Consider the following 19,556-nt stretch of genomic DNA (forward strand, 5'->3'; position numbering starts at 1 on the left):
AGATATTTCACGTCTTACCATTATTGTTCCCTGACGGCAGGTTAGGGGAGCGAGCTGGCGGTGAGTCATCATCAGAGCTGGCAACAGTCTTTATGGCATCGTGGTAAAGTGGGGTGGAGCTGGGCATTGCAAACTTGGACATGCGTGACATCATGATGGAGAGCGGGTTCTGGGATAGTGTTGGTTCAGGAGGTATGGTGTAAGGGCTACCAGACGGGACATTGCCTGGGAGAGACATGGAGCCAGATGGAGCCCCTGATGAAGGAGGGGCTGAGGGAGGGCCGTTACCACCTAGACGACAACATATGAAGAAACAGAGGACATGACAAAGAAATAATAAAATACAACAGTCGATTTTTTTTTTCTTCTTGTGGATTGTTTCACATTAAATTACCACAAGTGACATTCCTTGCCATTTGTGTGCAAATTCAGACTTAGTAAGATAATGTGGCTACTATATTATGTGGCCAGAAGAGGGAGCCACTGGACCATAACCCACCCAACCCCACCCCACAGATGTGTTAATCTGAAAGATCTGATGAACATGGAAGATAGACACATCAGATCCATATCATTTTCAGTTTTTAGGTTGATTCTGTTTCAACAAGTTGAGTCAAATATCTGAAATGTGATCACTGAGACAATAACTGTAACTAAAATTCAACCCAATAATCATTTAAAAAATAAAATCCCAATATTAACTGAATACAACTTCTCTTTTTTCATTGTTTTTATTTAGGAATTTTCTTTTTACAAGAAAAGGGTACAGATAACAACAGAAAAGGAAAAACAATGCATACCTTGCTCCATACTTGGCATCATATTTGGTGAGGTGATACTGAGCGGAGGCTTGCCACCCTGAGGGGGCACTCCAGGACTCTGCATGGGTGGTTTTGGTGAGGAAGCCCATCCTGGAGATGGGTTAGGGAGAGAAGGAGATCTCATATGAACAGGAGAAGCACCTGCTGATCCCATCATGGAGTGAGGAGACTTCATTGGTGCTGAAGTTGGAGGTGCTGGGGGGGCAGCAGGGCCTGTGGAACCGGTGAGCATGCCAGCCAGTTGGGACGGTGTTTGAGGGGACTTAAGATTAGCCGAGGGAGAGCCCATCATGGGGGACTGCACTTGCCTCAGAGGAGGAGACTTAAGTGGATTAACACTGGGAGAGTTCCCACCTCCTGCTTGGACATTCAGATCTGCTGGCTTGCGGCCCCTCTGGCCTTGTGCAGGACCCCCAGCAGAGGGAATATGATTAATACGGCCATTGCCTCCAGTTGGTGTAGATCTGTGCTCTGGACCAAATGCTTGGTCTGCATGTGGACCCCTCATTCCTCCAGCACCCCCAGGGAAGGATCTCCCAGGCCCCATAGGAAAGTCTCCTGGCTGCGTCTGCTCAGGGAATGACCGACCCTGCATGGGCCTGCCTTGTGGACCCATATTTTCCATTGGCCCTCCACCCCCTCTCATTCTCATCATCTCATCAGGGCTCATATTCATGGGGGGATCTCGTAGTTTTGAAGGATGCATATGAGGTCCTGGCCCCGGGCCAGGCCCCATGCCGAACTCAGGTCCCATTTCTCGGCCCCCTATTCCTGGCAGTCTAGAGGAAGGACTCATGGGACCATCACTGGGCATTCTGGGAAACATACCCATGCCATTACCTGGTTCCATTCCACTTCTTTGGTGTCCCATCATCCTCTGCATGTCCATCATCATCCCAGGAGGAAGACCCTTCTCTCCACCCATTCCTTGGTGAAACATTGCCTCTTGGACTGACTGAGGGTTTGGGAAACGCTCACCACGAGCTCCTGGACCAGCAAACATTGGCCCAGGTCCTCCAGGGAAACGCGCTTCTCCTATACGGGGAGGCAACTCATCAGGCCATCCCATTCCAGGCCTCGGGGGGCCCTCCATCTCGGGATTCATCATACCAGAGAAGCCAGGCATCCTCTGCATATGTGGGGGCATACCCCTGGGGCCAGGACCCATGCTCATGCGCTCTGGATAGTGATCCGGTGGCCCACCGGGTCCTCCCCACATTTCTCCTGGGCCCATCTGATAAGGAGGGGGGGGCCCTCGCATCATGCCACGTGGACCATGGGGGTGCATCATCATATCAGGACCAATTGGCCGGTGTTGCATTTCTTGTTTCTTCCTCTTCTCTTCGTAAAATTCCTGCTGTAGCTTCAGCCACGCCACCTGTTCTGGGGTCATCTGCTCTCCATCTCCACATCCACCTGGGCCTCCCATGTGTGGACCCATTTCATCCTGTGGAAATGGGGGCATGTCCCTGGGACCATGGGGTGGGCCAAAAGGTGGACCTTGTGGACGAGGTCCTACTGGTCCACCTGGTGGGCCTAAACTCTGAGACTGCGCTATCATAGCCTGTAAGGGGCCCTGCTCAGACCTCCGGGGTGGCGCATCAGGACCCCCATCATGGGGTCCACCATGAGATTGTTGAGCTCCAGCTGGCGGGGCATCACGGTCATCAGGGAAAAGCATGCGCTGAATATCTCGCAAGGTCTGCAGAGAGCGCTGCCGATGTTCTATCTGTTCTTGTGACAGACCCTCTGTGTTCACCTCCATGTTCAACAGCTCCTGGGTTAGCTGCTGGTGTTGCTGCTGCTGTTGGGGTGTCAGACCTGTTCCACCAGTTCCTCCACCCTGTCCACTTTCACCTGATGTTGGGGGATTGAGGCCAGCCTCTGGTTGGGTTGCAGGGACCTGGTCAACTGGGGCTGTAGTGTTACTGGGGCTGCTGCTGGGAATATTTTTGGATTCCATGCCTGTAGAGGATGAGCCTTCCTGCGGAAGAACACCAGATTGGCTCCCTTGATTTGAAGGCTGTGGTGGGGCTGGCTCTGACGTGCCAGGTAAGGACGGGTTGGATCCAGGCTGGTGGCTCTGATCTTGGGTGTGGGACGGAGGCTGCTGGGGAGGATTGGAGTCGTTTGCTGCATTGTTCTTTAACACAGAGAAAGAGAAACGGGATTGAGATGTAGCAGTGTCAACATAATCATGTTCATATATATATAAAATTTCATATGCCATGTATATATGTTAGTATTTATTTACTATGAAATGAGTATTTACCAAGAGGAGGTGAGCTATGTCCCTGTTGTTGGAGATGTTTGTAATGTGGAAGACAATGATGTTTTCTATACGGCCACTAATAACCTCTTCAGCTGCCCTGAGGACAAGGAGGCAGACGGTTAGATATCAGTCATCAGACACAATAGTGAGTGTGAGTGTGTGAGACAGTGAGCCACATGAATGAGTCTTAGATGCGACCATGAAGGTAATGCCAAGGTCAGCAGACTAAGAAAAGTATTACACGTGCACACCTTCTATTGGGCATCCACATATTTGATCTCCAACTCCCAAAAGAGAGTGGTAATCTAAGCAAAGCATGTACTCCCACTGAAAAACACACGTGCTTGTGCAGATACACACAAAATATTTAGGCTATAATTGAAAAAGCTGGGTGAAGGACAGGCGAGGAAGCCAAGTACCTTAGTCCCACATATACAAACAGCTTTAACAGTCACTGATGACAGAAGCACAAAGATACACTCAATGAAAATATCACTGTTAGCAATTCTATTTTAATCGTGTTGCTGCAGATGTAGGTTTTTATTATGTAAAAGAAAAAATGTTTTACTTTCTATAAACTCATTAATATTTAAAACTTGGCTAGATAAACCAACTGTGAACACCAACAATTAAACAGGAATATTCTATTTCTAAGCCAAAAAATATATGACAAATACGAAGTAATAGAAAAGGTAACTTCTGGCTTCCTTACTTGTTAGCTATCCCTGTGCTGAAGACATAAACAAATTTTGAGCCTTGTTTCTGGCCACTAGCAGGCTCTGTTGTGGAGACTTGGCCTCCCAGTGTATTGTGGGAGGGCGTTGAGGAGCGACTGAGTCCGGCATTGGAGGTAGAATGTGTGACAGTGTCCTGGGGATTCACATCGCTGGAGTTTGAGTCTGCAGGGAGAGAACAGGGTATCACCCACGACTTTAAGCACAGATTTATGGGAAATGTAGTTCTACTGAAAACCGCTGTCAAGTCAAGTTGATTAATGGAGGGAATATTATATATGCTTGAATGCACATGTTAACACACTTACTGAAGAATCCTCTGTTATCTTCGTCACTTTCTCCCCCAGAGTACCAGTCAGCTCCACTGTACGGCGCCCTCCTCTCCGTAACACATATCCTCTTCGCCCTGCTACTATCTGTACACACACACGCACACACAAAGCCATCAGTGGCCTTAGGTTTATCAATGTGACTGGCAATGAGGGACTGCAAAGTACATCTTTCAAGATGTCCAATTTGTATTCTCTTGGCAGAGTGTGTAGTATTAGCAAACAACACAGCAGATGATTTGATAATACTGTACTGGCTATGGTGATTCTTACCTGTTTCCTCACTGGTAGGCGTACCACTCTCTGGTTGTTCGGATGACTCTGCAGAGTTGTTCATGCTCCTTTTGGATTTCACCTTGGAGCTTGGGCCGGAGCTTAGGCTCTGGCCGTTTTTAAGCCCCACTCCACCTGCAACATTTTGAGCCCCTTTGGTCTTGGGGTCACAGGGTGAGGGCTGTGATTGGCTGCCCGTACTCCCTGGTTTGCCCTGATTGGGCATTTTAGAGTCACTCTGGGCGGCAGTGGAGGGAGACACGACAGGAGGTGATCGTACCATGGCCTCCGTCTTAGGTTTAGGGCTGAAAAACAATGAATAGATAAGGATACATTTACGCCATGAACTAAAACAGCTACTTTGCCTTGAAATCTGTGAAAAACATCAGATATTTTGGACACAACAAAAGGCCAGGGGCATTTTAGCAGGCTTATCTAATAATCATTTTCTGGAATCAAGAATGAACCAGGTAAATCACAGATAAATGCGGAGGCACCTTGCCATCCATAGGGTCTTTAATCCCACGACACCTAGTCATAACATGTGCCTTTTTCCCCTCCGATATGGTACCCAAGAGGGGTGGCAGAGAGAAAACCAAAGGAAAATGTGAACTTTGTGTTCTTTTAGTCCTCCCCCCCCCCCCAAAAAAAAACCAAAAAAAAAAACAACTTGCAACTGCTAAACACAGCATCAGTTTGACAACCAACAGTTGGCATAGATGTCTGTGAACGCAAGATTAAGTTACCGGTATGGGGAATTCAGTGCACACAGATCTCATCTGCAAAGAGACAGGGCACCTACAAATGACTGCTGCTAACCGGCTCTGAGAGCAGTTCAGTTCAGGCAAGCAGGAAACATCCAACTGGCAGAGAACTTCCATACCACACCCTAATATCTTTCTTTCTTCCTCATATACACACACACACACACACACACACACACACACACACACACACGTACAAGTAGCATAACATATGCCAACATGTCCAAAAGGTTCAGCCACAGCTCTGCACACTGTACGTATGTAGAGAGACACACAGCCAGCAGAACAAGAAGGCAAAGCCATAAGTTTGGCAGTCCGTGCAGTCATTTCCAGAGGCTCCAGAACCATGAGTCAGCAGGGAAAACTTCCAAGCCCAGTGTACTCCCTGACCCTGGAAGAGCTCTGGATCACGCATCAAAACCTTAAACTAATAATTCACAAAAAATGATTTTACATTAGCATTACACCTGACCAACACCTAATTTCCACACCATACAGGTAAAGCAAATTGTTCAGGTTTGTACCACCTTCTTGACCTTGCCAACATGCAACTCTTATAGATTTATCAGGTATCGTGTAGACATACTTGCTTACAAGCCTCACTTCAAAATACCGCTACAATTAAAGACATCAAGAGAGTAAGTTCAATTCAGTAAAGAGAAATGAAAATACCAGAGTAGTAATAACCTTAAAAAGCATAAGGATAACATGTTAGCTTTATTTTATTTATTGTTTTTATTTTATTTTACTTTTTTGTTTTTTAATTTTAGATGTGCAAGTGAGATGACTTTATAAACGGCCGAGCCTTCCTCTTTAAGAAGAAAGCCCTGTAGGTAACGTGTGTGCCTCAGGGTCCTTGCAGGGACTGAGTGACTCCGTCTGTCGAGTGTGTAGGAAAAAGTAACATTACAATCATTAAGCCACAGCCACTGGTGAAGCGCAAGCAGACAGAGGTAATTAAGTTAAAGTAATCAGCCAAAAGAGTCTAGATAGGGCCTAGTTTCTGTGTTAACAGCTATCCAAACGCATTTTCTGCCTGCTGCTACAGAAAAGTAAATGATGTCCATGCAAAAAGATTACTTAAGAGTAATTTCTAACTATGGCTAGCTTTTCTAGCCAAACTAGAGAAGAGACACCATTTTAAACTAGGTCTTCCTACCAGGTTTAGGAGCTGGAATAGAAAAAGAAATAACTGTCCTGTCTCCCTGTGCTCCCGTTTTTCTCTTCACTTTGCCTTCATTCCCTCAAATAGTCGTGGCAGACAGTTGTGCCTCGTGTAGCCTGGTTCTACCAAAGGTTTCTTCCTGTTCAAAAGGAGTTTTTCTTTCCCACTGTCACAACATGCTTGCTCATACCGGATCATCTAATCGTTGGAGTTTTCTGAGTACTGTAGGGTCTTTAAATAAACCAGAAGTGAACTGAAATTGAACTGAACTCTGTGCCCACATGCATCAATTAGGAAAAGAGCTGCCCCATTCTTGATGGCTATAAGGGTTTAAACGACATGCTGATTGTAAGCAGCGTAAACAGATCTGACAGCAGGAATATGTTTATTTCTTACATTCAAATACTAGAACAACAGCTCTCTAGAAAGTACAGTACATATGAGCAAAAAGGCCGCCTTAATGTGGCCTCGGTCTTGCTGATTTTTAAAGTTAATATTTCTTATTTCAACTAAATCTAAGCTGGAAAAACAGGCAGAGCTTTTCAATTTGCCCCTTGTTCTTAACTGTTGTTAAAGACCTTGGCTTTTTTTCTTCTTCTTTTTTTCCAATTACGTAGAAAAAAAAAAAAAGAATTGCCGTGGACAGATGTTTCCTCAGTAAAGTTTGATTACATGTTATTGAAGCTAAATAACAAGCTTAAGTGGTTTAGTCATCATTAATAGTCCACCAAACTGTCTAGGAAGGTTGTCTTAACAAAAAAAAAAAGGAGAAAAAAAAAAGGGTAGTAGTTTTTCAAACAACCCTTTAAAAAGTTTTATTTCCATGTACTTCCAAAGATTTTCATGCAGTTAAAAATGCTTTGCTGTCCATCATAAACAGTCTGGATTAAACATTATTTTAATCCATAGCTTTAATATATAGCCAGTATAACCTAGATTTCAGTTACACCCACAAAATAGCTGATCATTATTAGAAAGGAAGTATCGCAGGGCAATATCCACAGGTTGTCACATTGTATGAATCCACTCACCTTTGTGTGTTGGTGGACGGGGAGTTCTTTAGCCTATTGGAGTTCATTGATGGAGCTCCCAAGACTACAGAACAGGGTGGAGTGATGAGCTGGTGAGGACTGCCTGTGTGTGTGAGCGGCGCTTTTGCACGCACGTTCCTGGAGCCAGGAACAGGATTCCCAATGTTCGACAGGTTTCCCCGACCGTCCTTGGCCTCTTCTCTCTCTTTCTTTCCTCGTTCCCTCTTGCTGAAATGTGTCGCTGCTGTACCTGCCGCCGCTGGCCTCTCCTCTTGGACCTCCAACATTCTCTCTACGTCCTTGTCTGTGTGGGTGTGCGTGTATGTGTGTAAGTGTATGTGTGTGTGTGGGAAAAGTGTGGAAAAAAATAACAATAGTCCAGAAGGCTTCTCTTGTTCTTGTTCAGTGTGTATTTATGAAATTCCCCCAAGGGGGCTTTCAACGGCCCTTGGGCACACTGTTGAGAGAAAAGAAGGAGAAAAAGGACTGTTAACAAAACTGGAAAAGGTAGACGCCGTCTCAAGAGAGTTCAAAGTGACACTCTACCCAAAGTCTTCTTATTATCAATCTTTGTTATTTCCCCCCCTCTTTTAAAGTTGCTTTGGGCAAAACAGGGCTTAATAAAGTAATTCTGACATTATTCAGTAAGAAAATCGTAGGTCAAATTCATTACCTGACGACTTACACAGACTTCAGTCATTGTTAATTGTAACCTCAGCATGTTTGTTTTTCCCCCAGTGTCTGAAATGTCTGCTTATAGTGCTTTTTTTTTTTCGCCCTCAACACACTCAGTGCTTCACACACAGACTTTATATGGGCAGGCCGCCCAGGTATGTTAAGACCCGCCCAAATACATTTAGAGACTGGCTTTAGCTTTATTCCATATCCATCTGAGAGAATGATGCCATCCGCAACGAATGGACAATACCCTTTGCTTTCATTTTTAAAATTCAGACACTGCTAACCCGCTTGCCAGCAGATCAACAGCCTGGTCTCTACTATGACAGCTTTCAACATCATTCAGCTGCTTTCCAAGATTATCGCATCCTGCAAATGGACACATTACATGCGCCGTCTTATACTTAATTTATGGTAGAGACGTTGTGTCTGTTTGCATAGGTATTTGTCTGCAGAGAGGCTCTCCGTAGGCAACCAACTCCAACGTCAAAAGTCCTCAAAAAAAAAAACAACAACAACAAAAGCACATAGCTCGACGTGGATGAGTGTATGCATAACCTGAACCCTGACGGCTTGAAGAGTGGGCCACAAACAGGAGCAGCATGAGAAGCTGCAGTGGACGCTTTTCTTTATTTTGAACACTTGGTTTCACTTAAGCAATTTGCAAGTTATAAACCTGCTTTTGTCCACAAGTGATGGACCAACAATAGCACAAGCAAGTAAAAGTAGCCTACAGATCAGTTGTTTGTGGCGTCGCCCCCTAGTGACAGTAAACAGCTACAACATGTATACAGCCATCCACAAAGCTGTCTGTCTGCAATACCACCGCAGAAGCGCCTTGGAGCCCTTAGACTGCAGCTGGTAATGATAATCTTCTTCAACTCTACAGATCTGCTGTGTCCTCAAGGTCTACCGACTGGGGGAGAACCGGTTCATGCGTCTGTATCGAGTGCTTCAGAGCAGACAAAGTCTACCACATCCAGCTGCAGTCCAAAACGGTGACGGATAAGAGACTCATTACAGAGACGGCGGATTATAATGCTCCGGTAATAATCACCAAGTACTTCACAATTGTATTTGCAGGAAAAAGTTACAAAATAAATAATCTAATAATTTGTTTAAGAAATTGTGCATACACTGTCTTTGGAAGCTCATGGGTGTTCCTACAAACACCCCTCACAAATACAGTCTAAATCTGTAGTGAACTCTGGAAGTACGTACATAATTTCAATCCTCATTGTTCAACATGTGTTAGTTAAAACAACTGACCAATTTAAACAGCTGACAGAACAAAGACTGTAAAAAAACAGCAGACACAAAACATCAGTCTTCCCCTCCACTAACTCTATAGTTTGATTCAATTTATACATCATCAATATGCAAGATCAATCATCTCAAGGTGCTTGATAATATAAATGCTCCACTATAAGCTGATATGGAGTCTGGTTCAATAGTAACTGATAAAAACTAAGTCACAGCCCAAACGCTGCCACCACTGCTTAGTTTGTCCACCAGAGAGCACCAATATTTATCTGGAAAAAAGAAATCTGTTGATTTACATATAATGATTTTACAATTTAAAAAAAAAGGTTAGGTTAGTCATTGATACTTTCTTTATCTTTGGCACATGTGGTAGAGCTGTCGAGCTGGTACTGTGACTCACACCAAACACTGTCTTTTGTGTGTGTTGGTGAGTGAGAGCGAGAACTGCACGAGAATCCTGTTCAAGAGAGCAGCCCAGTCAGTGAGATTACATTGTCATCCTGAAAATATTTAGGAGCTCTTCCAAAACACTCAGCATTGTAACTGGCTCCAGAGTCCCCCTGGGGAGAGGGAGGTGGAATGGTGTTTGGGGGTTGTGTCGCCCCCTTTTCTACTTGTATGGGGGGATGGTGGCAGCACTGGGAAGCAGACAAATACACCGACTCCTGCTACAGCAGCAACACTCATCTCTCACTGGTCACAGAAGAAGAAGTGATTTACAGCAGTCAGGAGCACAGATTACTGCACACAGGCAGACGCTGGCTTCTCAACAGAAACAGAGGCGGCTTGTAGAACCAAATTAAACTGACTAGATTAACCTTTAAATGTAAAAAAAATACTGTAGTGGAGACACTTCAGAGAAATGCTAGGCTCATTATTAAAAATGTAACGAAAGGCAACTTCTTTTACGCATTTTATATTGAAGCACGTGTAATTCTGCAGCTGTGATATACAGCATAAATCAGAAACAAGAGCTTCTGTTAACGCGACAGTCCCCATATAAAAGTTCAGTTAAACTTTGTGTCTGAATAATTACACACTACCAGCTGAACAGGCACGCAGAAAACAGGTTCTGCTGTTAACGTCTTGTTTCTATAATTGGAGCTTGTGCTAGAGCGGAGTCTAACGATGACACTATATCAGATGCTATCGGCTACTGTGTACCGGCCACAAAAACATGCTCAGGGTTCCCCTTCACTTTAACAATGTAAACTGAATTTAACGTCTGTCTCCAAGAGAAATCTAATTGGATGAACCTTCCTGCTCCTAAAAAATTTAAATGTACACTACAAAACCTAATGAGATATTAATAAAGGCTACTCCTAAAGTGGCATCTGATTGTGATTGTTGGTGTTTTTAAACAGGTAAAATGTTTAGGACACCAGTAACAACTAGGACTTTTAGAGGGTGTACCATTTCATTTGTACATTAAAAAGAGCAATGAACGTCAGAAAAAAAAAAAGCTGACTGACATTTAAAAACACCATTTACTTTGCACAAACTGGGCATGATTGCCAGCTAGGGAAATTTAGGCTTCTCTATTCCCTCTTCACAAGGTGCTGAGGGATGTATACTAAACTCTTTTCAACCATCACAAGCACTTTGCTTAAAGCTCAGTGAACCCTTTAGGAGAAGGTGTCCAGCGCAAGTTAAAAATGTTCGGACCTGGTGGGATCAGGCAGTAGTTGGCCTTGACTGACTCCTTCACTATGGAGCAATACAAAAGGAGGAGAGCCTTGAGAGAAGAGCAAGAAAAAATAAAATAAAATAAAATCACTTAAAATATATATATTTCGTTTGCATTAGTAGATATAGTTTATAATATATCAAAGAACCAGTCTTCTACTTCATTCAACTCCAACTTGCATGTAAAGCCTGGAGGGGCTTCATCTAAATCTAGACCCCAATAACAAGCATATGCGTGTGATGCAAGTCTGTGCGCGTACATGGAAGCAAACAGCAGGAACTGTCAATCATCTGTTCTTTCCAATCGCACGCTAACAAGACACTAATTGGAAAGCTTGCTGACATGATTGTCATAAGGAATACACGGACACACACACACACACACACATCAGGTGTGTACGTTCCAGCATGTCTCACACACACACATTTAAACAAGAAAGCATCATAGAGGTAATCACAGAGAATTCACTTCCTCCACCTCCAGTAAAGATGCTGAACTGTCTATCACGGCAAACACGAGGAGATGCAGTTCATGCAAGTTAATGGGAAAACAGCATAATGACGCTCCAAAAATGAGCTTTTTGCCTGTGATATAAATATGAAGGGGGCAGAAAATAGTTCAATTCAATTAGATTTGGGCTTTCCGATGCGGGTGGCACTGGAGGACTATTTTATTTTCATGCTTATGTAACAGTCATTGTATGCTGCCTGCTTAGAGAGTAGACCCTTCCAATCTACGTCACCCAAATTCCTCTGAAGGGGAGTGGGAGGCTTTATAGCAATGCAGTATCTACTGGTATACTCCGCTGGTAAGGTGTGGGATCAGCGAGAAGAAAAGAACTATGTTGCTGTCAACATAGTCCACTGGCTGAAAATTTTAAACACAACAAAGATTTATTTAAAAAAAAAGAAAAAAAAACAACACACACACACACCATCCCTCTTCCCTCATCTCAGCCCTGCTGGTGGCTGTAAAAGGGCCTGCTGATGTTTCAGCCTTATTTATGCAAATCCCATTTTGCAGTTCAGTCACAATGGAGTATTGCTCCCTCTTTCTCACTCTAGCTTCCCTACCCACTCTCCGTCTGTTCACCCTCCATCTCAAGAATTGCTTTTGCCCATTATTTGTTTAGGGGAAATATCAAAAAGCATTATTTCCACCTCTTCTCACAGTTTTCTGTAAGAATATACAAAACACATGGCCATCAGCAACCAACTGTACAATCTGAAAAAGCAGCAGCCAACTCAGAGCAGGAAAAATAAAACAAAATTTAAAAAAAACAACGCTCTACATCTCATCACAACAGCTTATACACACTAGGGCTGCCACAAACGATTATTTTGATAGTCGACTAGTCACCGATTATTTTTGCGATTAGTCGACTAATCAGATCATCATCCATTGGACGTACAGCGTACAGCTTATTGCACCAGCAGCATCTGGTCTTATATAACTATCATTAGCTTACAGCTTGAAGTGTTTGTGCTAACTAAAAATAAAGACAAGATGGTAGTTTATTAATTTTTAATGAAATTTGCAGATTGTTTCGGTGAAGTTTAATAAACTCCTTGCTTTCTAAAATATAACAGGACACCGGAGTATATTCTCCAGCGTCTCACACTTCTGATAATCAGCTGTCTGCTTGACAGTTTTAGCTGTGCAAAAACTATAACTTTAATCTCAGCCAAACCGATTTACTCAGGAACAAATAAAATACTAAAGAAAGCCAAACAATAACATTTTTAAGTTATCTAAGTGACTTATATATATGTTTAACCTGAGTAGCGAAAGACGGTGGTGGGTTTGAAAACGATTTGCCGGGAGTCCGGTGTTCTCACGGCTCTAGTTAGCCTTGCCCCCGCCTAGCTAACGAGCTAGTGGGTAACAGACGTCTCCGAAAACGTCGGAGCGCTTTTGAAAATATGCGGTGTCTTGATAAACTGAGCAGATATTTGAGGTTTACACAGCTACATTCTCGCCTGAAAATATGTTAAACGTTTATTTTGTGACCCAGAAAGAATAATAAGAGTAAAGTTAAAACTACTAGCTGCCGCCATTGTTGACAGCTGCGCTATGAATTCTGGGACACAGCTTCTTCTTCTTCGGGGTTTAACGGCAGTTGGCATCCTTGTACATGTAGTGCTGCCATCTTCTGTTTCAGTCCGTTATTACACTCTTAAATCCTACTACTCATTCCTGCGTCCTTTGTGATCTTACAAAGCTTCAAACGATGCGTCGACTATTAAATTAGTCGTCGACGATTTTAATAGTCGACATAATCGTGACTAGTCGACTAATCGTGGCAGCCCTAATACACACACACTTCAATTTAGTGAAATGGTCACATGAATAAAAGCTTATATGCAACAAAATGATTTTTTTTAAAAATCTGACAGAGTGGTGAAATAAGGATGTGCCTTATGCCAAAATATGCCCTTTTCTAATGAAAACACATTTTAAACCTTCCAAATGTTCAAACGATGTTTGATTTCTTCCCTTTGGAGTTAAATATGTAGTGAAAATCTGGATAACTTTGGTAAATGGCCTGTATTTGTATAGCGCTTTACTTAGTCCCTATGGACCCCAAAGCGTTTTACACTACATTCAGTCATTCACCCATTCACACACTGGTGATGGCAAGCTACATTATAGCCACAGCTGCCCTGGGGCTCACTGACAGAAGCGAGGCTGCCGGACACTGGCACCACCGGGCCATCTGACCACCACCAGTAGGCAACGGGTGAAGTGTCTTGCCCAAGGACACAACGACCAAGACTGTCAGAGCTGGGGCTCGAACCGACAACCTTCCGATTACAAGACGAGCTGGCAACTCTTGAGCCACGATCGCCCCTTTGTCAAAGTAAGCCACAGGTGGTGATTACAGGATAGCAGCACTGAATTTCTGTACTTTTACAAAATCTCTCTGAGTCAGTCCTTTAACTTTGTCAGTGTACTGTGTGTGTATAATGGGAACAAAGCATAACACAGTGGTGTCTGTGTCAGATACTGCTACTGTGTGTTTATCAACATGGGCTTGAAATGTTAGACTGGACTATAAAATTTATGATGGCTGCTCTCACTGACTATATTACTTTTTGCTTTAGTTATTTTTTTTATGGTTTTCCAATCTACATGCGCTGTACTATACCTTAAATTGCATCTTAGCTTCTTGAAGGACAGGTAAATCTTCTATATCTGTTTGCTCTATTTGTGATATGAATTGAGTTTAATAATAATAATAATGTGTAAGTGTTAGTCCCCATAGGGAAATAGTTCCTCTGCATTTAACCCATTCACCCAGTGAAGCAGTGGGCAGCCACCAATGCAGCGCCCAGGGAGCAGTGTGTAGGGACGGTACCTTGCTCAGGGGTACCTCAGGGTAGCCGTTCAGTGGAGTTGAACCCCCGACCTTCCGATCATGGGGTCACCACTCTACCTACTGAGCTATTCCTGCCCCTACATACTGCCACTACATACTCTAAGCATGAGTATGTAGTGAGTAGTAAGACAGCAGGGCCACAAAGTAAGAATAGTGGCTGTAATGTCACTTAAACAGAAATACTGAGTTACAGCAAGCAAAACTTGCCAATCTGTTGAACTCAAGGACAATGAGTTTTATTATTTATACATTAAACTTGTCATTTGCAATTCTACTTCATTATGAAGCTGCCACCGCTAAAATACTAGCATTTTAGTTTATGTAAAGTTTAATGCAAATCTAAAATGATGACGATGATGTTGATATGCAGCTTTAGCTCAGGTAATAAACAGCACAACCTGCACAAACATTACAGCTACTTTCTGTCTTGAAGAAGTGAGACAAAAAAAAAAAAACAGTAAGAAAAAAAATGAAAGTAAGATAAAGATATCTGTTGGACATTAACAATACCACAGTGTAGGAAACACCTGCATGCTCACCTGTTCAGGTGACTTCCTGAAAGGACTCTGCCAGCATGCCACACCCTGCGTTGTGCTCATTATTTACACTTAGCGAACACAGAATGCAAAGAATCCTGAATGTCACTAAAGATAGAGCTGTGACGCCACTAGACTAACATTTGACATTATGCATGCACTGTGAGAGGCTCAAGGACGCACGCACAAGTATGACCAGGCTTCCTTTCAACTGAAATCAAGTTGTTACAAGAAACTTAAAGTCTTCTGTATTTTCCAAATTGTTGACTGCTCCCAGAGTCCAATATTTACACACCTCCATCTTTCTCCTTTTTTCCTCAGCTCCCTCCATTACTTCCAATATTAGCTTTCCTACTGGTCCTGCATAACAGCTTTCCCAATTCAAACCATCCACAACACATTCTCCTCTGGTCTGCAGACCAGGCCCACCATCCCCTGGGAGGCGACATGTGTGTAATGTCACACTGTGTCATATCATATCGTGGTGACAGAAGCCTCACCGTATCCATCACAGTGATGGAAGTGGCAACGAAAACAGGAGGATGGGAAAGGGGTGTGATACGGTAGTCATTACACAAGCCATTGTCTTCACAGAGAGTGCGGGTGGGTGTCTGTCTCCCAGTCGAGTGCAAGTAGGCAAACACACACACACGCTGACTCACTAGTGGCACATCTGCTGGCGTAGCCTGGGAATGGTGCCATGTGTAGTGGCCAGCTCCGGCAGCAGGACTGGCACTCAGCACTCTGGCCTGCTCTGATCTCCGTCTCACACACTTCACCCCGCACTTCCATCTCTTTCCATCTGCCCTCTGTCTCTGCATCCCTGGCTAAGTGACTGTACCTTGCTCACACAAAACAAACACACACACACCTTTGTGCTCAATACGAGACAAAGACAACGGGATAACTGGCAAGAACGTGCCTGTACTTCTATGACAAGAAGTGCAAATTAAGGGGGTTGCTAGTATCAAAACCTGACAGTAAGATTTTTAAAAGGTATCAAGGTAAAAAGAATCCGACAATATTTCTCACTTGTAAAATACAGCACATCTTGGACTTTATAGATGAAACATCAAAGACTGCACAACTTTTGGATCCCAGATAAGACTTGGAACAATAAATCACACTGAAAACATTTATACAAGAATAAAACTGGTTGTAAAACCCTTCGATGTCCATTTGGATCAAACCAATCAGGTCAAACTGTAGCTGAGATTTCTACTGAAGTATACTCTGTTAGCAGGAGAAAGCAGAAAGACGACCAGAGCTGGAAGTGAGCTTGTGAACATCGATGCCTGTGGGTCCAGTTCTTAACCATTATACCTAGAAGCTGGTCACCCTTCTATTAATTCTACTTCATGACTAGCACATCTTAGCATAGTAAGCCATACTAACTCATGACATACCATAATATGAGAGACCTTATTCTGGACCTAAGGAGTTTAATTCTGGGTTGGATGTCTGAATGATTACGTTCACCAATCTGTCCATTTTTTAAGAAGGTCGTAGCCTTGCAGTCAACCCATGCAGTCACAAGGACGACATGCAAACTCCACAATTAAAATGTACATGTATCCCAGTAGATTTGCTTTCAGCTGTGACATCAAAATACATTGTGTTACACTGCAGAGTACAAAGTGATTGAGGCAAAAGAAAACTCCAGCAAAGAAAAGAGGGAAGAAAAAAAAATTTAACTGCCTCTCTTTAAGTCTGCTTGTTAGCTGATGGTGCATCATCCTGCCAATTAACTGCTGGTGGTCTCTCTTTGGGTCTGTTCAGGTCAACTGCATTTCAGATCTAGTCCAATTATCTTAAGGTCCATTTAAGACTGCGTATGAATTTTTTCAGATCCCCTCTGGATCCCTTTAGGATCAAAATTTTAAACCCATGAAGACCTCCAGTAGAACTGCTAATTAATGCAAGAGCACTCCTGGAATCAGCAGTCACTGCAGCAAATATGAGCAGTAAACAGTAAGACACATACGCATTTTTCCTCTCTAAATAATGATTTCTCTCATTTCTATCTCAGATATGAATTAACACAGGAACAGCACTCAGTTAGGACAAACTCTGCTGCCCTCTGTGCAGACCCCTTCTTTCCTCCCTTCCCCTGCTCTCTGGTCCGTGACTCCCCTTCCTTCATCCGCACAGTCGCTCCCACACTCGGGCCACATTCCAACCTTGCTCATGCTGGGAGGACGTCTCCCTGTGACTACAAGTATTGTGGGAAATCCCAACGGCCAGGCCTTTCAGCAGCCATGTAGACCACTGAGGTAAAGAGGAAAAGAAATTTGCGTTCCTCACCGGTCAACAAGCTTTTCTTGCAAGCAACTTGTTATTAGTTAAAACGTTTCATTAATCAAACTGCATCAAAATTTTTAAAAGAATATTAAGCAGGAAAGATGACAACACACTATGCAAAACTTCAAGACGTGCTTACGCAAAATATTTTCCATACATTCTTTTCTGTATTTTACAAACCACAGCGCCCACAAGAAACAGGCTTTGCAACCTTTCAAACCACGTAACAAAGCTCAGGCATCTTTACTGACCTGGTATTTCCTAAAGAGAGAAACTACACACAAGCACACGCGCACACACACAAAGAGTATATAATAGATGTTCTATCTTCGTTCTTTTATCGTACAACAAAATTAGCACTCTGGAGAGAATATGAGACAGATTGTGTCCCTGAATTACCCCAGTTTACACTGGTGTGTCATACCCATGGAATTTTAAACACACTGGCTAAGACCTGCCTAATTAAATATACAGTCACAGAGCAATATACACGCACATAACTATACTGGTGCACAGACAAATACCAACATGAGGCAGTACTTAGCTGTCCTAATAATGTCGGAGATCCACTGAGAACTCTGCTTCAAGTTTATGGCATGTGCTGTTCCCATGAGTCAGAGCATGCTCGTGTGCATTTCTGTCTGAGCTTCCTTTAGGTCCCTGCATATAACCATGGAATCGCAGCAATAAGTGATATGTAAAGCCATGCAAAAGCCACGCCCCTGGTGAACTAACTTAAAATGAAATCTTCACATTAATGGTGATGCTTCTTAATCCTGATATCAGATGCATGCTGAGCATCCTGCCTGGTTTCTTTTTATGCGATTTATTCACCAATAACCATTTAAGGCGATGTTTTTTAACTGCCAACATAACTCAAGAAAATACATTTTCAGAATGAAGCTTAGAGTTGTTTTGTTCCTCACATTCATGATCTAAAACTGATTAAGAAACAACACATTCAAGTCCTTTGCTCACAACCACAAGCAGGTGGCTCGAATTACTCGACAGCGGGTTAAAAAAAAAAGAATCTAATACAGATGCACTAAAAGAAGTGCATCTTCAGTAAAGGGCCCTAATACATGTCAAATCAGCATCTGTATTGGAAGGTCTCTTGAGATTCCCATCTGAAGCGATGAGCTTATAATACAATAAAACCAGTGTGTGTAATTTGTGCCACATCCAAGACACATGACATTTGTAATTATAGGCAGCAACGTGTGAAAAATCCCCTTTGTCTGCCTCCTATAACAAAGCGCTTACAGTTGCGGTCTAAATATAAAAATAAAAGATTACCTTTAAGTTAGCTGATTTAGATAATTAAGGCGCTAACATCTGATTTTGTCTGCTTGGAAACTACTGTTTATATGCAACAAAACAAAAGCTAATTTTTGCTACTGGTTATAAATGATCTGATTACAATATAAACAGTGGTGACTCCAAATTGAAATTACTCCATTGTGAATAGTCCATGAATCATCTATCTAAAGATCTTGGTCCATTCTAGTTAAAATCAAAGTCTGACTCTTAGTGGGTTAAGATGGTACGATATGCATCTTCTTGTGCCCAATTACGGCCCAATCTAGGTGACACAGGATGAAAATAGGCAGTTGATTTTTCTCACATAATACATACATTTAAAAAAAAAAAAAAAAAAAAACTAGCATGTTGACATTTTTCTGGGTGTTTCGTGGCACTTCTGTCTTTCCTGTGTGGTTCATCAATATCAGTACAGAGCACTGTGCCGGCTGTTGAGTTTTCTCAAAAGTTCAGCTGTGAACAACTGCAGGCATGGCAAAGAAGATGAAGAATGATTTTACCACTTTAGTTTAGGTGGAACTGTGAAATGACCACTAGTCAACCAGTATCATACTGCTTCAACTGCCACGGTGTGTTTGGATTCTTTTCACAGAAAGCATAAAGTATCAGGAAAGACTGCAAGCATGATTGGCTGGGTAGCACCATGTAGTCTGCCATGTTCCTCAGTCACGAAAAGGCAGGATATCATAACTCTATATTCATCTAAACTGACACAGTGACCATTGTGTGGTCTGAACCCTTGTTTATATGCATCACTGTTACCCTCACCCCAAGTGGTGGGACGCGGTACCTACTCAGCTCGACTCATTTTCTACTACAACTGTGTATCACCTAAATGTGCGTGGGGTTGTTTTAGCAACACATCCAAATGTCCTGTGATGTCCTTTGTATGTGGCACAAACAATACAACAATGAACGACGTCGAGCCGATAGCATACCCGCTCAGTCTATGGCTTTTACTCGGGCCGTGATTTTTGTGCCGCTACTTTCCTCGATGCTGGAT

The 19,556-nt window shown here is 43.0% G+C and overlaps 1 protein-coding gene across 2 annotated transcripts in view; it reads right to left on the reverse strand.

The window, feature by feature from the left end:
• bcl9 (BCL9 transcription coactivator) overlaps nt 1-19,556 on the reverse strand; it is a 29,552-nt gene that overhangs the window by 2,632 nt on the left and 7,364 nt on the right. For both annotated transcript variants that reach the window (XM_085433813.1, XM_085433812.1), the window contains exons 3-9: nt 7,390-7,846; nt 4,430-4,734; nt 4,136-4,243; nt 3,806-3,992; nt 3,094-3,190; nt 801-2,964; nt 19-291 (exon numbers count right to left, since the gene is read on the reverse strand). In XM_085433813.1, coding sequence (XP_085289939.1) covers nt 19-291; nt 801-2,964; nt 3,094-3,190; nt 3,806-3,992; nt 4,136-4,243; nt 4,430-4,734; nt 7,390-7,676 — 3,421 coding nt within the window. In that variant the 5' untranslated portion in view covers nt 7,677-7,846. The remainder of the gene's footprint in view (nt 1-18; nt 292-800; nt 2,965-3,093; nt 3,191-3,805; nt 3,993-4,135; nt 4,244-4,429; nt 4,735-7,389; nt 7,847-19,556) is intronic.

The sequence above is a fragment of the Copadichromis virginalis genome, linkage group LG16 (assembly GCF_057382275.1).
Source record: "Copadichromis virginalis isolate Kocher_CV1m ecotype Utaka linkage group LG16, C_Virginalis_male_GT1.1, whole genome shotgun sequence".
NCBI lineage: Eukaryota > Metazoa > Chordata > Actinopteri > Cichliformes > Cichlidae > Copadichromis > Copadichromis virginalis.